The 22,868-nt window shown below is 39.2% G+C and overlaps 2 protein-coding genes across 3 annotated transcripts; both read right to left on the minus strand.

The window, feature by feature from the left end:
- Positions 1 to 310: 310 nt before the first annotated feature.
- Positions 311 to 3,431, minus strand: rsph3 (radial spoke head 3). Its single transcript, XM_026318917.1, has 8 exons — positions 3,235 to 3,431; positions 2,706 to 2,787; positions 2,466 to 2,607; positions 2,241 to 2,386; positions 1,812 to 2,015; positions 1,226 to 1,388; positions 917 to 1,003; positions 311 to 445 (listed from the first exon to the last, which is right to left on the minus strand). The coding sequence occupies exons 1-8, from the start codon at positions 3,342 to 3,344 to the stop codon at positions 369 to 371; spliced, it is 1,011 nt and encodes a 336-aa protein (XP_026174702.1). The 5' UTR covers positions 3,345 to 3,431; the 3' UTR covers positions 311 to 368.
- Positions 3,432 to 7,244: 3,813 nt separating this feature from the next.
- tagapb (T cell activation RhoGTPase activating protein b) lies at positions 7,245 to 16,270 on the minus strand. 2 transcript variants are annotated; one of them, XM_026319100.1, is made up of 12 exons: positions 16,065 to 16,270; positions 13,836 to 14,000; positions 12,553 to 12,594; positions 12,125 to 12,209; positions 11,959 to 12,012; positions 11,428 to 11,485; positions 10,991 to 11,139; positions 10,583 to 10,744; positions 10,146 to 10,255; positions 9,675 to 9,861; positions 9,292 to 9,373; positions 7,245 to 9,084 (listed from the first exon to the last, which is right to left on the minus strand). In XM_026319100.1, the coding sequence occupies exons 1-12, from the start codon at positions 16,253 to 16,255 to the stop codon at positions 7,925 to 7,927; spliced, it is 2,445 nt and encodes an 814-aa protein (XP_026174885.1). In that variant the 5' UTR covers positions 16,256 to 16,270; the 3' UTR covers positions 7,245 to 7,924. The 2 variants fall into 2 exon arrangements, with proteins under 2 accessions (XP_026174885.1, XP_026174886.1); XM_026319101.2 differs by lacking the exons at positions 13,836 to 14,000; positions 16,065 to 16,270 and having other exon boundaries at positions 12,125 to 12,159; positions 12,553 to 12,697.
- Positions 16,271 to 22,868: the final 6,598 nt, after the last annotated feature.

Here is a 22,868-nt window from a genome sequence, read left to right on the forward strand (position 1 = left end):
ACCACCTTCACATAGCTAATGGAGCTACTACCGATAACTAATAATCATAGAAAATGTACACGCTTCCTTCATAATGAATAAACAGCCAAAATAAAAGGATCATATAAAACTGACTTTGAATTTTCCACTATTTTATGAATTCACCACTAATCATAATGCAAATTTTACGACTAGATCAAATGACATGACATCACACAATAATCACATGGTATTAGTGATTATGTGTTGATTTATTAATGTTATTGTGAAGTTTCACCCTGAGATAAAAACACATACACTAGTATTATGTTATCAAAGAAACAACTTATGGTAGTTTTGTCAGCGAAACTTTATTTTTGAGTTTCACGCCATTAACTTATCTCAGTAAATCAGGCAGACTTGGCTGGCTTTGTCTCCAGTTCTTTGAACTGCTCCAGTCTCTTCCTGGTGACATCATGGATGATATCTGAAATAGAAAGATAGGGCTTTTAGTGACATTCTACTCTGCATACCATACTGTAAGTTTCGCCATAATAACCTCTGTAATGTTTAAAACGATCCACTAGATGTCACTCAATGTCTATGACCTGATGGCCCCTGGAGAAGGAAATTCCGTGTAGCTGCGAGAGATAACATCAGCCTCTAAAGCATGTTGGTTACTTCCAATAACTTAGAAGAACGCTGCATTTACTCTCCCTGTGCTGGGGTTTCAGAAGGACATCTATCAAGGTTATAAATGGGTTTACTTAATTTTTAATCCAATGATCAGATGTTAAGATTATATTGAAACCCATATTTGTGATTTTTGCTATCAGACAATTTTCAATTTGTATCTATCACTGTTATGGCATATTCTGGTGTGACATTTGGTATTTTGTTAGAAAATTGTTCACACTGAAGTGCCTTCATTTAAAAACATAATACTGTATTCTCTTACTGTCCAGCAGCTCTCTGGCTATGTTTCTCCTTTCCAAAGTCTTGTTAACCTCAGCCATCAGCCATGGGAAGAAATTAGTCTCAATATCTGGAAATCAGAACCACAAATATGATAAAAGGTTAAGCACTCATATCAAAACTTTCAGGGACAGAGAATCAAAAGCTCAGTTGTTATTAGTCCCCAGTCATGTTGTGGATGTTAAGAAATGTCACTGTAGATGCAGTGGAGAGCAGCAATGCCCTCGTGTGTCAGAAAGGGGTAGCTCAGTTCGAATGGCACAGGAAGGCAATGCTGCACAGTGCGACCAACCTTTCTCTACAGGGTCATAAAAGTAGCCGTGGGTTCTCAGTGAGGTGAACACTGCAGGTAGGAGGTCAGCCAAGTACTGCTGAGTGTACGCCCGGGCAGCAATCTTCTCTGCAGTCTCTTGTTCTTTCTTCAGCACCTCCTTCTGCTGAGCGATTCTGCGTTCCTGAGATCAAACAAAAACAAGATTATAGGCAGTTTATCTCCATAATCTCTGTTTCTTAACATTAGTGATCAAGTATCGGACAGACAAAGCAGAAACCACCACCTGATAACACTCCATCTTAAAAATATAATCTAAAAAAAGAAGATAGGTTTTGGCCAGGAAATGCAGTTCATGAGCACTTAGCAACACAAACACAGACCTCATTTTAAAATTGATAATATCACCGATTGTGTTATCACATTATTCCTGAAAAGCCAGTGACATCATACTAATCTAATGTCTGACAGTCTGAAAGTTTAACGCTCAAAAACATAGCTAATCAGTTCCATCAGGACTGTGAAGTAACAGTTTGACTTGTAGTAAGACCCTAAATAAACAATAAAATGGAGTAATGTGCTAATTATCAGGTTAGGTCATACATACTTTCTCCTGGCTGTGGCGTCTCTCTTGCTCTTGAAGCCGCTGCACCTCTGCCAGCTCATTATTGCGGAGTTCTTGAAAGGCCCTCTGTTGGGCCCTCAGACAGGCCAGCTCTTCCTCCTCCATCACCTCCAGCAGAGACTGTTCTATTGTCTTACCCACCAAGACCTCCAGCACTGGCTGCACCTCCCTGTCAAAGTCAAACAACTGCAGAGGATAATAATAGTGGTTTACTACGATGCAGTTTGAAGCAATATGTAAATATAGATCAAGTCTGCAAAAACTACAATTTCCACACACCATCTTTATATATGGGGGATATACTGAAAAACTGTTGTATCAGACTGCATTAGTTTTAGCTTGGTGTAATAAAGTGACAGCTGAGGGTATGTTGAGGCTGTTTAGGCTATTTATCCTGTTCCAATGGCCTACCTCGCCTTCCTCTATCTGTGTTTCAACATCTTTGCCAGATTTGGCAGGTATGAAGAGTGGAGTTGCTGGTTTATCCAGGAAAGCATCAGTCTGGCATTCAATATCTGTAGCCTCTATAACATCACTCAGTTCTTCCAGGTAAAGTTCTGAAAACAAAAGTCAGGATATTAAAATAACAAAAGCCCAGAGGTAAAAGTTTTGAAGTTGTCAAGAGAAATGTTTTACCTGTTTGTACATCTGTGTGTTTTCTGCCCTGCACGGCCTCAGGTGTCCTGGATCTGAACTGCTCTCTGGCACGTTTTCGAGCAATAGTTCGCCTCCTGACCTCTTGCTGTCTTTGGATTTCAGCATCATCTGGCAGAGCTGTCTGCCAATGACAAGTGATAATAGCAATTTTAAGACTGGTTGAAAGAAATATATACCTTTCAAGGATAAAAAATGATAAAAGGAATGTTTCATACTTACAGTTGGTATGATGTGTTGAGCGTAAGTGTTTCCTCTGACAACACGACGGTCATACATAATGTTTCCATAATTACTCTGTGTCCTACATTGTCCAGGAAAAACACAGTGCAGTCATGCAGTCAGTTCATTAGTAGCTGAACTTTTCACTTGTTTGCCTCAGAGGTGAAGTGGTTATCTTTGCCTTGTCAGGTGAATAAGGCATTTGATTTCAGCATTTCATTTCTTTCAGACATTTTTGGTTTCTGTCTGGTGGTGGAAGAAGTGCTGAGAATATTTACTAATGTAAACGTAATCAAACCACGATGTAAAATGCTCAATTGGGAGTAAAACAATGCATTAAAAAATATTTTAAGTGAGTTTTCACCACAATGTTCTTCTTCACATCAAAACTTTGTCTCCCTGTGAAGTGTTATATAATTGTGTAGGCTACAAACATATTTTAAATTATTTCACTATATTATTGTGTCACATTTTAGAAGTTTAATATACGTTTTGTTTGTTATTAGCATAACACTAGAAAGCAACGTACTGTTCAGACGGAGTGTCTCTGAATTTGGAGCGGTTCTCAACGGGCCTGGGCCGACTTGAGAAGGTATATGTTCCGTTTGGACTCCTCTGACTGTGTGAAACAAAAGCCATTTGTTAGAAACAGACAGAAACCATCAGACACATCAAACTGTCGATGCTAATGTTTGTTAGCGAGCAGCTAGCGCGACCAGGAGGAACTGTTGTAGCAACCGTTTCCAGGAAGTGTGACGTCACCTCCACCGACCATAGAGTTTTTAATTGTTTATTCATTCATTAATTTAGTTAGTATTTTTACTGCTAACCTCACTAAGTCTACTACTACTACTACTACCACAACTACAAATGTAATTGTGCCCGCTGCTTTTACTACTACTACTACTACTAGTACTACTGAGTTCTACGCTACTATTACTTGACTACTAGCTACTACAAAATGCTCTGAGCTATCTCTGCTACAACTATAATGTTTTTACCACTACTATTTATACTGCTACTGTTGTCAATTGTACTATTACTGCTACTACTACAACTGACTACTAGGCATTACTACCTACTACTACAGCTACTGCTCTACTACTCACCACCATTATTACTATCTACTACTACTGCAACTGGTACCACAAAAAGTGTTTTTAGTGTTTGTACTATTCTAGTACAGCTTGTACTGCTACTGCTGCTACTACTATCACTACAACTTCTAATACCACTACAACTACAAGTCCCGTTATGCTACTGGAGCAGTTACTGAAACAGACCTTGTGTTGAGATTGTTAGTAAAATGCTGTTTCCATGATAAAGCAAACAAAACAATGAGCAGACAGATAACACATGAACTGTAACAAAACTGCAAGAGTCAACAGACATGGAGTATCGTGTCACAACTCTGCTAAAGCTAATTCAACTTTGTTGAAACCCGACAGCACATCGAATGGCTTTGCTTTTTCTGTGTTGCAACGTACTTATTCTGAGTATAACCTGTTGACCACTTCCTCCACAAAGATGTCAAAAGGTGAAAAGTAAATGTGCTGCGCTACAATCACTCCTGCCCTCATTTAAAGCTGTTTCAAATAGCTGGTAGGCCTGTGCCATTTACACATTGATACTGGTATTTTAATTCTCATATTAGAATTACAGGGATGTTACAAGATAATTTGTTATTGTTGGTTGTGTTTCAGGTTTAACATCTGTTGCTACTTCTGCCATTTTTGCAAACTCAAACAATGTACAGGCAAAACAAACCTGTGAACTTGAAAACAGATTTTTGCTCACAGGCGGCACATGAAACGTGGGCTGCATGAGACGTATACTAAAGGAAAGCAGAACTCAACATGATGTTAACCACAGACAACATTTTCAGCTCTACAGAAAATTTGAAAGTGTCAGAAAAAAAAAAGTAGGACACCGGAATTTACACAGAACAGTATTTGTGAGGACAAAGGTGAGAGCTCTGTGGTGGGCATGGCAAGTGAAATGGCAGCTTTGTTTCGGTCAGATTTTATGGCAAAGATGAGTGTGGCACAGTTTTGCATGAAACCACTGATACAATTGAAATAAACCAAGAAAGATACCACTGCTAGATAGATACTCCTACTACTAGAACTAGTACTGCAGTACTAAGATGAATGTACAATAGGTCTCTTTGTTCTTGGTCAAATGTGCTACTACTGCTATTACTGCCACCACAGCCATGGTTGTGTTGGAGTTTTGCATGTTCGTATAATTGATTTCTAATGTAACAGCACATGCTGAGCATTTCGATAAATAAACAAAGGATAATTATAGAACATTCTCATTATTGGTGGCTGGAGGTGAATCCCATGCTAGGCAATAATCAACATTATTCATCCAATAATTAGTGAGGAGGATTTTGTAATTTAAAGGCCTGGATTTGAGTTCCTCACCGCATGTTGATTTTGCTTCAATTGTCACAAATCATTATGTATTGTTAAACAGCAAGTAGTTTTGCTTGCCACTGTACTAAACTCCTGACCCAGGAGAGCTGACCCTCAGCCATGAAGTTACACAAACAGCAGGGCATGCTTCAGCAAAGCAATATTTTTTCATTGCTGTAATGTGCCTACACATCCAGATTTTGCAGCTTTGATTCATTTTACACAAGTCAAGCCCTGAATTAGTATAAATCTTTATTTCACACGGTTTAGAGAAAGAACAATCAATTACTTTATGGTTTCAAAGCCACTCGGCCTTTTTAAAATAGTAGGTGGTAGCTCAAGCAGTTACAAAACAGGGTGGCAATTAAGCAGATATGCAGCCACATGGAAAGCATAGCAATTATTGCGCAGTAATGTACATTTACAGTACGCACTAACAGTGGGGTAATGGAAGCTGTTAGAGCAATGAGGTTGAAACAGAAAGAATTACTGGCAAACAGAGTATACAGACCATGAAACAGTCATTTTTTAATCTACACTGTAAATAGTGTGGACACAATAATAGTTATACTGTTTAATGTTGTCTAGTGCATCAGTCCTAAATCCTCGGTTATCATTGAGACTGTACGTTCAAGCCTTAGATTGAGATTCCCTTTGCAAGACAGTCCTTGGTGCACGACTGTTATTGAAAGACTGGAAGTCCACACTTAGGGCACATGATAACAGTAAACTACAATATGTCCTGATATAAATGGTTTGGACAAAATAAGAGACAGTTGTTAGTATAATCAATGCAGTACAGCTGTAGGTCTGTTATATTTAGTGTACATCAGTTTACAGTACAAGAAGAAATAATAAGTTGCTGTTATAGTTAAAAGTCTGGATTCAGCACTTAATCAAACATGTATGCATGTATATATGAACATGATTCAGTATGTGTCATACGCATAACACCTGGCTTTTAAGGGTTTACTGGAAAATAGCTCCCTTATAAATAGATCATAGATATGTGCTGATGACTCATGCTCCTTCATATATGTTGGAAAATGGTTTCTAGATCTTCTTTTGCAGAAACATGAATAAAAACAATGAGCTTATATTTAATTAAAACTCTTCTGGGCAGGATTTGCAAAGCTCATACTTCTATATTTTAGCCACAGCAGTGGTGTCAAACCAACTGGAACATTGTGCATTACTGCAATGACGGTACTTTCTAGTACTTCCTACTAATGATAACAATCATGTAAGATTTTTTTTCCTCACTTCATTTTAGAGTTTGAAAGTACAGTATTTAATGGTGCTGAATGAAATTCACAGGCTCCAGAAGGTGAAATGTGATAAACACAATGTGTCTGAAGATTAAGCTATTTAAGTATGTACCTACTGTACATTCATTGAAGAATACCCTAATGAGACTTCTAATGTTTGATTTCTACTGACATTGTGTGAGAAAGGTGCTAAGTTTTTTTGGTTCCCCCTGAACATAATGATGGTGAGTATACAGTTCAACAAATGCCACTAGCTCAACTTTAAAACACATGAAATGCTTCTCAAATACAGTCATTCCTGCAGGCCTATTGTATTGGATTTCTAGTTATAATTGATGTTTTTTTTCTTTGTGTCTACCATGCATAATTCATTTTTTAAAGTTTTAGTCTTTATCTAAAATTTCACCATAAAATGTTTTAAAAGAGTCTCAGTGTCAATTTTGTTGTGGTTTTTTTGAATGGATTAGATCAGCTTGCAATGTCTTAAAACACTTTAGAAAGGAAGGAAGCAAGATGGCATCAGCAGAGACAAGAGGAACAGCAATTCAGAGAAAAACCAAATCCGTCCATGTGACCTGGTCTGGTTTCCTTCTGTTTTAACATATATGTCAGAACATGCTGTTCTCTCAATGAGGCCTTTTAGCTTCTGTTATGCAACAGATCTAACACAGACTAGCTGGGTCAAACGACTCTCCTTCAGTTCCTGAATTTCTGATATTTTATAGAGAAAAGGGTCATTTTTTACAACTATATTTTAAAAAATTATTTCAAAAGTTTCTTATGTGATATGTGGTTATGGTAGAATTTTATAACTTCAAAAAGCTGCATGACAAAGGTTACAGATCACCAAATTATATATCCATTTGACTTTATTTACATTTTTAGCAAGTAAACAAAGCATAGTTTATTAACAGAAAAGTGCTTTTATGTAGTGGAAAAAAAAGACCATGCAAAGTGAAGAGCAAAAAGAAAGCAATGTGCTCAGTGTGCTATACTTTACATATCACAATTTCAACAAAACTGCAAACATAGAAATTACAAACTCATAGCATATTTTATCCACAGTAAACTGTGTTTTATAGCTTCACTGTGATAGACTAAATATCTATCATGGTATCTATACAGTATTTTTTTCTAAAATGTGTACTCTAAATAGTACTACTGAGAAAGTGCATCCATAAAGGCTACACATAGCTGACATTCAAAGTGAAACACTGAAAATAATCACAGATTGGATTATGTGCATATGCAAACATTGCTTTAAATAGAGATGCTCAGTGGGCTCAGCCTTTAGACAGTTTCTCTATCTAACCAACCAAAGGACAGTAAAAAGCTCTGAAGCAGGACCAGTAGCTACTACTGAAGCTCAGTATTCTTGCTACTGAATGACACCACATAATCAGGCCATATCCAGGTATCTAAGTTGGTCTCAGGTTCTTGGGTTACTAACTGGCTCCCACTGATTACTTCTGTCTTTGATTAATGTTTGTATAACCAAAAATCCAATCATTGAAAACAGCTCCAAAGTCAGTCAAACATAAGACTCCTTGGCGTAAGAAAATTCCTCAAACACAGGCTGGCTACATCTCCGTGACACAGTCTCATGATGGCCTGTTGACACAGATTCAGACATGGCTCTCTGGCGAAAAGGCTGCCGCTGCTCAACAACACTGGGTGTGTCCTGTGCCACTTGGGGAAAATAGTCTATGTACTGACTGACAGAGCAGTTTGGTGGAAAGTCATAATTTACAGAGGATGGGCGGGAACTTCTCTCCATCTCAATGGCATCTTGTACAGTCATTACTCTGTACGGTGGAGGGAGACCCATATTCTGCACTGCCTGCTTGTATGTTGGAGGCCTGCAGGGCTGCCTGCTGTCCACCTGCCTAAACACCTCGATGGCCGACAGAGGACGAGGCTTGTGCGGATGCTCAGCTGGTGAATCTGCTTCACTCTGAGAGTCCTCCTGGAGAGTTTCACAAGGGAAGGAGTTTTCCTTCTGACAGTCTTTCTTCATGCTGTTCCTGCTAAAAGCTCCTAAGCTCCTTGTCCGCATTAGGACTTTACTCACTGCTCTCATGGACTGTGAGCGCTTCTTCTCATCTGAAATCGGTTGGGTAATATCCTGCTGAGCCTTAACTACCTGTTTAGTGTGGCTGTTGGTGTTTGCTCTCCTGGTGCAGTGTGGTGACTCGCCCGGGGAACTGGTAAAAACAGAACCCTCTGATTGGTTGGAGGCAGCACTCTCCAGGGAAGAGCATGAGCACCCCTTTGTGTCCATGTAGGGCAGGGGATCCATGTTGGAGCTGCTGGTCAGTTTTGGAAACAACATCACTGGCCTTGCTCCATTTCGTCCTTTGAGCAAGAAGGAGTCATCTGAGATCTGCTTTTTCAGAGGCTGTTCGTCAAAGTCCCTCCTTTCCATAGAGCAGTCATCGTGGCTCCTGGCGTGGCTGCACAGGCTCTGAATATCACCTGAGAGGAGGATGATGGGCTCTGAGCAGCGACGGTTAAATTCAGGTTTTGTTTTGAAGCCAGCATCAGACGCCCAAGAAGTTGATGTGCTGGGACTGAGAGAAAAAGATGAGCCACACCCTCTACATGTGGAGCTGGTACTCTCTCCTGCCTCTCCATCTCCATCTGGGTCTGTGCTGTCATATGCAGAGTCATGATGCTGGGAGGACAGTGAGTCTGCAGAATAGAAAAGGGGAAGAGATTATTAAAGTCTTTACATTTTGCAATAACTAAGTTTGTACAAATACTAATTCAATTTGACGTCAGTAAGGGACTGGACTGCACCAGATTAGATCTTTATGAAGGAAAACAGGATGAACCTTTTGTTATGTTTACCAATAATTAGGGCTAATATCACAGCTTTGAGTGATGTTCTAGTTTTACCTTCATCACTATCCAGCAGTTGTGGGATATTTTCTCCAAGTATCTCACAGTGCGCTATAAGGAACTCAGTGAGCTCTGTGACCTGCAGAAAAAGAAAATAAGTCAAATTAACAATTTTGTTGTTAACTAATCATGTTCTCATTAGTGATAACAGCCTATTATTCAAAACTAAAACTGAAAATTAGTTAAAACAAAGCATTACAGTCAGTATCTACAGTTTATCTACAGTATTTTTTATTAGCACTTGAGTAAACAAATAGTTGCTATAGAAAAGTCTGTGCAGGTGGAATCTTAATTATGAAACCTTTTGAGGTTTTCTGCACCGTGAACCACAAGGCTTCAAAGCACCAAAAGTGAGAAAGTATATTCATAACAAGATTTACCTTTTTCATCTTTTCCTGCTGTTCCTCCAATGGAGTGCCGTCCAGCTGCAGCAGCGTGGGGGCGATGCAAACCGCCAGGTTGTGGGCGTCCATTTTGTTGATGTCAGCGCTCTCAAGGATGTGATGGAGGACGCACACCAGATGCTGCAGGAGGAGTAGGTTGTGGCTCGGAAGCATGTCTACCACCCTGATTGACAAGGAGAAAAAAGCGGAAGAAAGAAAATAGAAGAGGAAGGTTAATTTGGCGGCTTTTTTTTTTGGTTTAAAGTTTCTTCCTTTTTTAAAACAGAAGTTTTAAAAAGGGAAGTAGTCTGTGATCAGCCTACAGGTGGGGGGCAGTAGGAATTCTTTGCACTCAAAAAGCCCCACAAACATTCATGAAAATAATGAGTTCTGGTCAATACAAGCTAAGGGTCATATTTGCAGGTAAATGGCACAGTCGAGTCTCATTAGCAGGTATTGATTGCTTACTTTCTGATTTCCAGAGCTCTCTCCTGGGTGTCTGTATTGTCCAGAGCTGTCATCCAGTTGTCATAAAGCTCAGACACCAGCAGGCTGCCAGGAAGCTCTTTCAGAAAACTCTGCAATAAACAAAACATTGACAGTGATGAGTCAAAGCTCCATTAATTTAAAAATGATCTGCTGTGGAACACAAGTATCACACTTCAACAAACCAATGGGACACCTCACACTGTAGATGCAGATTCTGGTGATAGCACCAACACAGTATTGAAAACTAAGAAGAGTTACTCGAAAGTACTGCATTTAAGTACCACTAGCTTTAGCTATCCAGTCTTTCTCTTTATGTATGTTTACCAGCTCAAACATTAAGTGGCACATTTACATTATGAGTAACTTTAACGACTGCTTTACTGAAGTCATCCCACAGAACAGGTACGTGAACGTACTTTGAGCAGCCCGACGAGCAGAACGACTGGCTGGCCCTCCAAGTCCACCTCCAGGCTGTTGTTGAGCTGCTCTCTGATGTCTTTCATGTTCTTGCTGTTGCATGGCTTTCGAAACACCCCCTCTGTGGCCGGGCCTTTCTTCCTCAGCAGCACCAGCATCTCCTGGTGAGAGGACAGGAAAACAGGGTGTGTTTAAAAGAGTCTCAGTGTCAATTTGTGTGTGTGTTTTGAGTGGGTTTTGTGCTGAGCCTTGCAATCCATGAACTCATGCATGGTTTCCTGCATTGTCAAAGGTCAGACTCTTTATTATTCATGCTCATAGAAGCGTTACAGCTTTCGTAACATGCTGTCCTATATTCAACATTCACTAGTTACTTTGCATAAAAAGGCAACTGAAAGGCAACTTACAGTGACTGGTCTTGGAAGTGAGTCATCTGGGCATATTTTGCAGAGGGCCTGTCCAAACAGCTGAGTCCTGGTGCTGGTTTCTGTTCGGCTTGCTTTGCTGATGAAACTGGAGCCCTTCCTGAGCTTCTTCACTATGTTCCACTTGGATTCTGATGACAACAGAAATGTTTTATCCATCAGCTTAGTCAATATTTGATAGGAATGAGTTATTTTTGAATTTGTGCAACATTACAGAAAAAAAAACAGATGAATTGAAGCCTGTGTGCAATGTGACAAACTGTGAAAAAAAAAAAAGTGTTTTCTTCACTTGCTCATTTTTATCAGTTGTTAATTTCCTTTTTTTTTGTTTCTGCGGTTAATCCTTTTGGCCTCATTTCAACACATGCCACACTTACTGAGCCCCTCCCTCTAACAGAACAAAGTCTTTTCAAACTCACCAATGGGCTGCATCGACTTGTCCTCCTGGTTATACAACTGCTTTGATGGAGCATCTCCCTGGTGACAAAACAAAGAAAAAGTGATGTGGTGATGAGCATGCAAGAGGAACATGAGCATGCTAATGAGGAAAAAGAAGGAAGGGTTCGTGTTTTTTTTTTTGCTCTCAACTGCACCATCTACCCTTCATGCCTGCTACCACGTGAATGAGTTATATAACCACACTCATGCAACCATACTGGTACGAAAGCCTCTGTCCAAAATGCCAACAATCTAATTCCTCATGTATAAAATCTTTCAAATTTAAAATCTTTCAAATTTAAAATAACTCAGACATTCTCAGGTATTCAGTTGTGATTTTTGCAGTAGTTGTGCAGCTGTGTGCATCTCAAAAGCTATGTATTCCCAGCAACATCTGTCTAATGTAGCCTCCTCCCAGCAGGTGTGGAAGGGTGCAGGTGTTTTTTATAAACAGGTGTTTTACTGGATTATCTTTAACATCAACAAGTCACTGAAAAGGGACTTTTACTTACATCATGTCGAAACTCAATTAATTGTTCCATTCCACCTCCTGTTAGAGTTTTAGTCTAGAAAAAGAAGAGAGACGTGCACGGTGAGAGATGATATTTGGTAATAGTTCTGTTGTTAAACTATTTTGGCTTCTATTGGACATTATGGAGTGGACAGTGGGAGACTTACTGCGATGCTGCCACTCAACACCTTCATGAGGACGCCTGGAGGAGAAGAAGTACAACCAGCCGTCGCTTTAGCCTCTTTAATTTTTCTGTGATTAGAAAAATCGAATAAATACCAACATATCTGCAATTTATCTCCAAACTCACTGCACCACAAACCACAAAAAAGTCGACCAAACTGTGAATCAATCGAGTGTTACCCCAGGCTCTTTTAGAATAACAGTGAGAAAATTCAAACTGCTCTTGATGTAAAGCTGTGATCTTGGTGTAATTAGCAAAGCATGAATTGACTTAATTCATTTAAAACACACTTTGAAAGTGATCTGAGTAGTAATTAGTGTGACATTACTATGTCAGTAAGCAGGTTAAAACAGTCTAGAAGTATCCATCTCTCATCAATTAATAAGGATTTAAAGGAGCAGTGATTCTTACCTGTGAAGAGTATCAACCCAGCGTTCTTTTACTTCAGGCGAGCTGTAGGCAAAATAACAGCATGGTAAGAGTTACTAATCCACAGAGCGAATCATACAGACAAGCAGACGCAGAGAGAGGACTGACACGAAGTGTACACACACCCGGTCTCTTTTAACAACTCGGTGGAAAGTGTAACTCAGTCATGGGTACAGGAAGCAGCGTCACGGCGCCCCCCCGACATCTTCCACTTCCTCCTAAACTAGGTTTGCTGTGGCTTAGTGTCCATCAGTGGAAACATAATGATGAAACAGATACGCGTACCTACGTATACACCTGTAGAGCTTCAGCTCTTAACATCCTTTGATGCACTATGGCATTTTTGATGCCAGCCATCTGACATATGGCTGTATACATATTAAACAGGTGTCAACAAGTGAGCACATGGTTTCTCATAGGCTCCATGATCAACTCTGTGTAAGTGAGGAGGAATGAAACTTTCACACACTGAATCATTACCAGACATAACAAACCAATCAGAAAATGTCATCTCATATTCAGACAAAACAACTGAAAACCCGTTGAGGGATTCATCATCTTCTTGGAATAAAACAATGAGTGTAAAACAGCTTCGTGGTCCGATTCAAATTACTTTTTGAGAAACGTGGGAGTCATCAAATACCCATTTTTTAACTGTAGAAATTTACTGCCTTTTATCAGACAGATAACAGGCCATTTACTGTTGGGAGAAATACAATTTCATTCCCTTCAGCTGATGACAGTGTAGACAACCACCTTGACACAGTGTTTCTCCTGCACTTCAATCTTTATTGTAAGGACCAGTATTTAAAATAAGGTCAACTGTTGTTAGTTCCCCTGCATGGAAATTGGTCTGTTGGCCAGTTCCATGCTTCCTATTTTGCAACCTCTTGTCTTGTGATGCTGCAGGCAGGACTTTCTCTTTGCTACTTCCCCAGTTTCATGAAGGCCACAGATCAGATCATATGACAATTTACTACATGTGGCAATTTTCCACAGACTCCAATTTCATTTAAGTTTAACTGTGAGGCTTTTAAAGTAAAACTTTTGGGAACTATGTTTGTTTCTCATAAAGGATGGAAACAGGAAAGTGACAGGCCTGTCTGCCTGAAGACAACAAAACCTGACTAACAGTAAAGAGGATGAACGACATATTTGCATGATCACACTTGAGTTTATGTATCCAGGCATGCAACATACAGTATGTGAGCTAAAACACTTGGTGGGATGTAAATATGTGAATCACGTGCTGCTTGTTTGCTCACCGAAAACACACCAAACAAAAAGTTAGAGCCCAGGCCAAGACGAGGGTCACTCTGATGTCAATATCTGCTGCTGATCCCACTTCTTCCTCCGGCTCATCCTCAAAACCATAAATCCAGAGGTCCTTGAAGCTCACTCTGTGCTTCAGGCGGTAGCTGGCAGTTGACCTGTTAGATCAGAAGTAGAACCAAAAGAATTGGTTCTCTGAATAGTCCTTCACATTTTTCACTGACCTTTTGAAAAGTTGAAGTCAATGTTAGTAATAAAAGGCATAATTTAGCATCTACAAACATGTTTTCAGATTGGCATCTTCTGTAAACACATCGTCTGTACAATAATTCCCTCTTACACTTGAATGGAAAATAGATTTTTGTAAACCTGAACACCTGGTGAGAAACACATCTGTGGAACATTATTGTTTGTCAAGGATAAAAAGACAAAGAATTGCTGTAAATATTGCAGGATATGTTTCCAGTGCAGCAAGCTCAGCAGAAGGCTTTGTTCACATTTCAGAATTAAAAACATGTCAGCAGTCCTTCACAAACAACCCTGAGCTCTTTCTGTCCTGCATGGCAGGTACTGAGAGAAGCAGCGGTGGACTTCGACAGATCAACAGACAGACAGATCAACAGACAGATCAACAGACAGATCAACAGACAGACAGATCAACACATTGGGCATGTCCTGTTGAAAATATCATTTGAGGGATCCAAACTGTGCAATTTGTTCACGTTCGAGTGTCATCATTTACACAGCACACAACTGGTTACACAAAACTGTGTGATATTTTCAGATTTCATGTAATACTAATAATTATTTTAAATATATATTGATTTTGAAATACTGTAGACACCATTTTGATCTTAAATCAAATGTAGCCTAATGAATAAATAACTATTAAAACTATATTTTGATTGTTATTATATCTGCTGATTTAGTGATTTAGAGGAGCTGAGTCCCATTTCAAATGATCACACACCGACCTGAACAGAGAACCAGGTACTTTCTGTGAGGTTTGGCTGATAATCCATTTTTGGAAAAAAATGATATGAAATTACATGAAGTTACATGTCCAGACTGTGGAAAACTCTGTCTGGAAACACAGAAAACATTAAACATAAAACTGCTTTCACAGTTTGGGTAGTAAACATCCTGACAATGTAAAGAAAACGGTGCCATTCTCTCTTTTCAGCAAAGTTTTAAAAAAGGAAATGCAAAACTGAATGCTACCATATAGAATCATTTCTAGAAGTAACGAATGCTCACATATACACACAGTGTGTTTACTGTATCATATAGTCGCCCCAGCTGTGTTATCTACTGGAACAGTGGGCAGCTTGTGGTGGAGAGATGAGTATGACTGTCCTCCCACTCAAAAAGTAGAAAACTTCCAACTTTGACAAACAGCTCTAATCTGACTAACCTGAGTAAACAACAACTTCAAGCTCTTTTATATGAATTTGTTCTGTTTAACTAAACGGGAAAGTGTGTCCTATTGACAGGTGCTGTGGTGTCTGTTGGACAGAAACCTGAAAATATGGGATAGTTCTGTTTTCATCCTGAAGGAACAAAGCAAAGAGAGATTTTAATCAAACAATAATAACAAAAAATCAAAATGTGATATTTCATTTTTAAATTAATTTTCTCATTAAGAGCAAGTGGATTTCAGCTATAGCTCATTTAGTGTTTATTTTAATCTGATTTTATCTGATTTTATATTTAAGATTTGAGACTGAAGCAAACAGCTTTTATTGTGGAGGTGAAGTATCTCTATATTAGGCTTGTTTCAAAGTCAGCAGCTGAAGGTGTGTTTACTATTATTTATTATTTCTGTGTTTTCAGTGAGAACCGTTGAGTTTCCTCTTGTGTGACTGTACTTAGTGGGAACCACCATGCTTTCTTCTTCTGTGAGTTTTCAACACAAACAGTTTGGGTGCTGGGAGATTCCCTAACAGTCCAAAAATACACATTTTGTTTTTACTTCCTCTTTCATTCTGCCATTCCAACTGTACAATTATTTTTCAACAGAAATGTACGTAAATGCCACATAAGTATTGCAACAAACAAAATTTCATAGTTTTTTTTACTTTCTGTCAGTTCATTTGGAGGTTTCCTGGTAAACCTGTGTCCTGTCAACACTTATTTGATTTGCTTCACATTTTACTGAAAAGAACAGCTCCTCACCATCTACACTATATATTACAGTACATGTTAATGTTTCCATCTCTTACTTGAGTTTGGCGAAGACGATGACGTCGCTGAAGAGGAACAGGTGTCTCTCTCTGGTCTTCGTGCCCTCTGTGACCTGAACACGCTCGTGCAGCAGCAGCTCACCATTCTCGCTGCTGAGGCCAAGAACAAATGGACTCTGCTCCACGGACACCCAACAGGAAGCCTCCTCCCTGACAGACAGAGGACACATTCAACACAGGGTGGGTGACAGGGACAACCCAGCAACAGCCCAGACTGAGGATTGTGTCATCTTTAACTGGTTGTTAACAGTTTTTTCAGCCTTGTGGTGTCTTGAAACTACCAAAAGGCCTGAATGTATGGCAAGAATGTATCTTCACCATCTTGCACAGAGGCTGGACAGGAGATTATATGTGACATTTACACAGAGATGGGACTTTTTAAAGGATATAATGTACATACAGATGTTTAGATTAAGGTACAGATTGAGACCCTGTCAATAACCAGTTTTTTCACTATGAGCATCACAGATGAATCAATTAGTGTTAACTTAAAGATCAGTTATTTATTTAGTTTAAAATGGCGGATAATGTACAGGGAAGAAAGTCTGAGTCGCTGTAAGTCTAGCAGTTATGTTATGTAATATGAGTGAGTTTAGATTTTATGTTGATAAGCATAGCACTTCCCACTGACTCTTGTATTCAGGGCATACATTCAAATAGAAGCAGCAGAGGTATTTCCCCCCATAACCATCCTGGCCTGCTGAAGACAACATATAAAATACCACCAGAGCACTCTGACTGGTGTTTATCACTGGGTGTACATGCAAATAACATAAAACCAAAATAACTTATAACTACAGCCTGACATTTTTACACTTTAGTCTTTGTTTCCTCAGGACAGATGCTAAGGTAAGCTACACTAACAGTAACTTCTCATGGCTGTTTTCATTTCTAACAGACACTTATATTCCAAACCAACTCTCACCATGAAAGTGAATCACTTTATTTCCCAAAACTAAAACTCTTTCTTGAATAGTTGATTAAATAAGACATGAATTAACATTATGTTGTAAATAATATCACCCTAAAAGAGACTTATAGATTACAGTGGTATCCAATAATACATATATGAAATCACTAATGACTTTTTATGGTGATGTTCTACGTCAGTGGCAGTCCCACTGCACTGAAACTAACACCTACGACCTCCCCCTCCCCTCAGAGGAATGTACACTGTTTGTGTGTTAGATTGGCGAATGGGTGGAAGTGTGAGAGTGGGACGTGTCTGACATTTGTTTCTTGCTTTGTTGGACTCGCCCACTGGGTGCTCTGGTGGTCTTTGCGTGAATACTGTTATAAAAGCTAAAAGGTTAAAGCTTAGACATGTAGGTGATAAAGATCCTACACTTTAAACTTCTGACTTGACCAGACCGTAGGTCGGCCAACAGTATGACGTCTGACAAGGACTTTTATATAACCACATTATAATTTATACATGCAACACAACGTTTCAGTAAACATTCAAAGACTCATGCAGATAATACCCAGTTTAGTTTGGACTACAATACCCACAGATGAGCACTATTCTTTGTATCACATAGTAAAAGCAGAGCTCAGTCCTTGAAAATATAAAATTAGAGCTTGGAGCCAGCAATATTGAAATACTAAGGTCATAAATCAAACAATATTTTCACTGCATACAAAGATGAATAGATGAATAACTGCTGTAAATGCAGTTTAAAATTTTCCTCTGGTTAAATTTTGATAAATGCTGATTTTATAACATTTCCTAACCTAAAATGACTCTAATTTAAACACAATTATCCGATAAACTGCAGAGAATAGTCTTTTAAATGTCCATAACTTTCCCAAGTTGCTAAAAGCCCCAAACATCCTAAGGACATGTCCTCAGCATCTTCAACAGCCCTGAGTGAAGTTTCATTTTAATGTACTGAAAGTGTATGGAAATCTAGACTTTGGACTTTCCACACAGTTGGCGAAGCAAGACAATAATGCTTCAAGAGCACTGTTTGTTGAATGAATGAATCTATTTTCTTCACATCAGCACTTGAACTAGACTGAAAGTCACTGAGCAGGACAGCTGCAGTAATATTAGTAATCTCACACGACAATAAGACTCACTCATGCAGCTTTGTCACAGCAGTGCTTTCAGCTATATACTAATGTTGATGTGGAGCAGGTTAAGGTTTTATCAGATTCAACAGGTTGTTGAATCAATCATTTGTGTACTACTAACCTACATACTGCTGTATGAATAGTAATGAATCTAAAGGTTTCTACTTCCCAAGTCAAATGTGAGGGGCCACAAGATAATTCAAATACAATTTGAAATTGAATAAACATCAATATGAGATTTGCAGCCTGATCCTCAGTGTCAGTGTTAATGTTTCAAAACTCCACACTGTAAAATCCCCCACAGGGACATCTGTGTTTGTGGCCAGCACACGGCAGAGCGATGTCAGGGTGACACGACACTGTTCAGCACGTGGTGGTGTGAGTTTTTTGTTTCTGTATCGTGTGTGTCATGTGCAGCACTGTGATGACAGCAGAGGTGATTTGAGAGTGTATTCCTGTGTGCTGCCATCTGTAGGCGGGAGGCTGCAGCGAAGAGAAGTGAAACTAGGTCAGAGCCGCGAGGGTTTACATCGGGGGTAGCCACCCTGGTCCTTGACAGCCACTGGCTTTCCCTTTTCTGATTATTCAAATATACCTGATTCAGGTAAACAACAGGCAAAGCCCTGGTTTGCATACAAATAGTTCTTGTCTGTGGCTACATGTAAACAGAAAGTTGCTAAAATGTCCAATTTTAGGTACATAGGTAGAAATTTGGGTTTATTTTTGATGATTTAGGAACAGGTTTAGTGATTGTCCTACACCACCAAGAAGGGAAATTAACATGATCAAAGCATACCTGAAATATTTCAAATAAGACAGTAAATAACTTGGGAGACTTCAACACTTAAATTCAGTTAAATTTAGGATAGAAAGAAAAAAAAGATTAAGATTGTGATGAACACACCTGATAGGAGACCAAGGCAACACCAAAGCCTTCTCTAAGAGCAGCGATGGAGCAGAGCGTCGCCTCTGAGCCAAGTGTCGGAGATGCTGGAAGAAAACAGAGGGTGTGTAATAGTGATTTTGAATAAACAAAGCAAACATTTCTGAAAGCGCTTTCTCACTCTGAGTGTGGATTGATGTGCAAAACAACTAATCTATTTAAAGTTAGTTGGGAAACGCAACAGAGTTTGCAAAGAGTGAACTAACAACGCTCACCCTCCTCTTACTGATCCTTCCTCACCACAACCAAAGAGCAAATATTCACCACTTCTCTCAATATTATCAAGTTATGCTGCAAAGGACTGAGCAGCTGTTGCACCTGAATTATGTTAATGTCCATGTTTACATTTAGATTTTTAACAAAGTCAGTTTGTTAAGAAAACACACATTCAGCCACTACTTCAGTAACACAACATGAGGATGTCTCATATGAATAAAGCACTTAAACACCATGCTATACAACATCCTCTAGTCTGCAGAGGTCAGTGTTGTAATCATGAGTCTGAAGCAATAAAAAAACACTGAGCCACTCTAAAAGATTCTCACCAGAAGAGTCTTTTCCTTTGACATTTGATGGATCAATACTCACAGGGCGTAGAGAAGCTGCAGCATCATCGTAGCTTCCTCTCCTCAGTGCCGAAGTCCTGTTATCTGTAGTGTCCATGCTGAGCATATCCTGGACTGCAGTTTTAGTGCTGCAAAGTGGAGAATAAGGACTTTGAATCAAAAAGCTTCTGCTGTGTCGTAGGACCTGCAGAATGACGCCTTCTGTCTGGCACAGTTTTTTTTAACTGGTGCTAATGAGTGTTTGAACAATGGAAGCCTGGCTAGAACATGAAAGACGAGAGGGGTTTTGTGTGTCTGACCTGGACCTACAGTGCCACCCCGACCCAAGCCAAAACCCTCCCAAAACCCTCCCCAACTAACCCCTTACACCCTCGCTTTATCCCTCTATCCCTGCCTGTCCTGTTACGCTCCAGTGGAGCAGCTTCCTCCCGTAATGGGATCATCGTGCGTCCCATCAGGGCCTGCCAGCTCGTCCTCATTTCCAGGCTAATGAGGACGAGATACCATAACAAGCAGTGCCTCCGAGAAAACGGCCTGCCCCATTCTGCTTATGCATATGCAACTCACTGGACGTAGGCCTCAGCTTCAACAAATGATTGGTTATTGTTACAGGTAACCAGTAATAACCAGTAAATTTCTAGTATTTGACTGAAACACTGAGATGAGTCCTTTTTCAACAAAAAAAAAAAATCTATGTCTACTCTTCTAAATAAAGAGTTGTGACCTTTAAGAAAAAAAATCATTAAAAAAATCAATTGGTGATTAGCGCAGTCACATTTAGACTAACCCAAAACTCAAAGGTCTTATGCTCACAACTGCACCATAGACTCACCTCCTGTCCTGCTTCTTACAATATGAACTCATGCAGATGACAGAGGAGAAATATAACCAGATGACAGAACATTGAAGAAATATGTATGAGGGCAAATTGTAAAGAAAAAAATTAAAAAATGAAAATGGTCCTGGTGCGTTAACCTGCAGTTTATGGTGAAGTTGGCACTACAAATACTATGTGTGAACTACATTTATAACCTGCTGCACCTTTTAAAGCTGCAGACATGAGACATTTTGATACTTGGTTATTCCTACAGGAAATTGTTGTAAATTTTGTTTTAATCTTTGCTGTTTTTGTGAATATTAAAAGTGAAAAGGAAAACTAAGTTTTTGGTTGAACACAGTGTAACCTCTGCAAGCTGAGATGAGATGTTGCAATTATTATTTTTTTCTTTTTTTAACATTATTTCCAAATCCTACTGAAGCCTCTAACGTCTAAGTGGCTTCTAACTAGTGACATTTATGTCGGGGGTTGTATTTCATATGACCTGTAAATATTAGGACTAAACATGCAAACTCCAGTGATAATTTGTCAGTACACAAACAGCACTTCTGCTCTAGTTTTGAATTGGCCCTGGCCCTGAAGTACTTGTTTAGTCTTGTTTAGAAAAGTTAATGGTTTCCATCCTGTTGTGAAAAGCTCAGCGTGGAACCAATTTAGACTAGGTCACTCTTTTCCTGACTGGTTTGATCTTGGCTGTCTGTCTGAGTGGCAATGATGGGCTACACTTATTCCATGAAGGTCTTCAATTATTTTCACCACTGCAATTTATTCAGTTTCACATTTGCTTTCTTTAATAGGTCTACCTTTCTGACAGAACCATTTTCTGGAGGTATGTGCATGTGTGTCAGTGCTGTTTGGCAGTGGCTGATGTTCCTCTTTGCAAAGTTCGCCCATAACAAGACACAGCTTTTCCTTTCAAAGCACAGTACAGACTCTGATAGCTCATTATTATTATTTTACAGCATGTTTAACTTTGAGTGTATGTCTGTGGTACAATTCCTCCTGAATCCCTGTGGCAGGTTCAAACAGGGAGATGCAACTAGGTCTTGGAGGTGATTTCGAAAGCGGAGGAACATTGTGTTGATTTACTAATCAATGCAGACTATTGTCAGGAGGTTACATAATCTGCAGCACACACACAAGACCTAGCTAAACATTTCACTGCTCATCTTTAAAGGCCTTTTATAGGAACACTGACATAGTATTTACAACCGGGACCTGCTCTGTCTGGTGCTTTGGCCTCATAGAATTGAAATGTCACTCTCTTTGCGTTGTTGGGTTCCTTGATTTGATTTATTTCGGTTGTGTGGGTGTGTTTGACTTCCTCATTTATGGATGGCTGCACACACGTTCAACAAGGCTCCCAGGGGAAGCACCATATTCTATTGACCATATGTAAACCAGCTGGATCTGATTCTGGGAGAAGGTCGGGTCAGCAGAATAAACATAAACATGCTATCACCCTGAAATACTTTGTGTGCTCTGAAAGGAAATATTAGTATATTTGAGAGTTTTGAGCTAGAAAATGTTCAAAGACAGAAATGCTTGGTATGCTGGATGTCTTTTTCACATCAGCATCAGAAGAGATGTGCATGTTAGAAAAATAAATCAGAGGAAAAATTAAAAAAGCATAAAGCCGCAGTTCTTAACTTTATGTGAATCTCTGAGAACCAAAACAGATGGACAAACTGTATTTATATTTAATGGTCAGGCAAATATCTAAAATACTGGACTATTAATCAACTCACAGGGAAAGAAGCATCACACAGACTTCAGCTGGTAAAATCAGGAACTTAAAAAATGTAAGATACAGAATTGATAGAAATAGTACTGTGGCATTTCAAGATTTACAAATACATATTTATTACAATACAATTACAATGTTTATTTACAATAACTTCCTGAAACATTAAATGACAGAATAAATAACTTACAAAACATAAATGCACAGATTTGGCTAAAGTGTCAGACAAACATCCACAGAGGCTGGGATCTTTCTGTGGATTCTCTAATTTGTAGTTCAAATAAACAAAGAAAACTTCAGCTTAATACAAACATATAATTCTAATTCTAATTATAGTCACTCCTGCATTTTCATGTCAGTAGTGTCCAAAATGATGCGCAGCTATACCTGTTTACATATATAACACAGTATGTTAAACAGAAAGACAATTGTTCTGTGCCCTAAACAAGGACCATAAGTAAACATGTTATCATTATCTAAGATCCTTAACTTACAGAATCAGCAACATGGACCCTGATTCATTCCTGAGAGAAGACCAGACTTTGGTAGATGGTCGAATTAACCCTGTGTCCTTTAAACCACAGCTCCTGCGTCCCTGTTTAAACCAGGACAGACT

This window comes from Mastacembelus armatus, chromosome 24 (assembly GCF_900324485.2).
Source record: "Mastacembelus armatus chromosome 24, fMasArm1.2, whole genome shotgun sequence".
Classification (NCBI taxonomy): Eukaryota; Metazoa; Chordata; class Actinopteri; order Synbranchiformes; family Mastacembelidae; genus Mastacembelus; species Mastacembelus armatus.

Bases quoted from the DNA above. Each gene is read 5' to 3' on its own strand.
- rsph3 (XM_026318917.1), bottom strand. From the start codon at position 3,344: ATGGCTTTTGTTTCACACAGTCAGAGGAGTCCAAACGGAACATATACC. The intron at 1,004-1,225 runs GTTGGTCGCACT...TCTGATTTCCAG, and splicing joins TTATGACCCTGTAGAGAAAG to ATATTGAGACTAATTTCTTC. The intron at 446-916 runs GTAAGAGAATAC...TTTCTATTTCAG, and splicing joins AGCCAGAGAGCTGCTGGACA to ATATCATCCATGATGTCACC.
- tagapb (XM_026319100.1), bottom strand. From the start codon at position 16,255: ATGTGTCCTCTGTCTGTCAGGGAGGAGGCTTCCTGTTGGGTGTCCGTG. The intron at 12,595-13,835 runs GTGAGCAAACAA...TTTTGCCTACAG, and splicing joins TTTTGTTTGGTGTGTTTTCG to CTCGCCTGAAGTAAAAGAAC. The intron at 10,256-10,582 runs GTACGTTCACGT...TGTTTATTGCAG, and splicing joins TGCTCGTCGGGCTGCTCAAA to AGTTTTCTGAAAGAGCTTCC.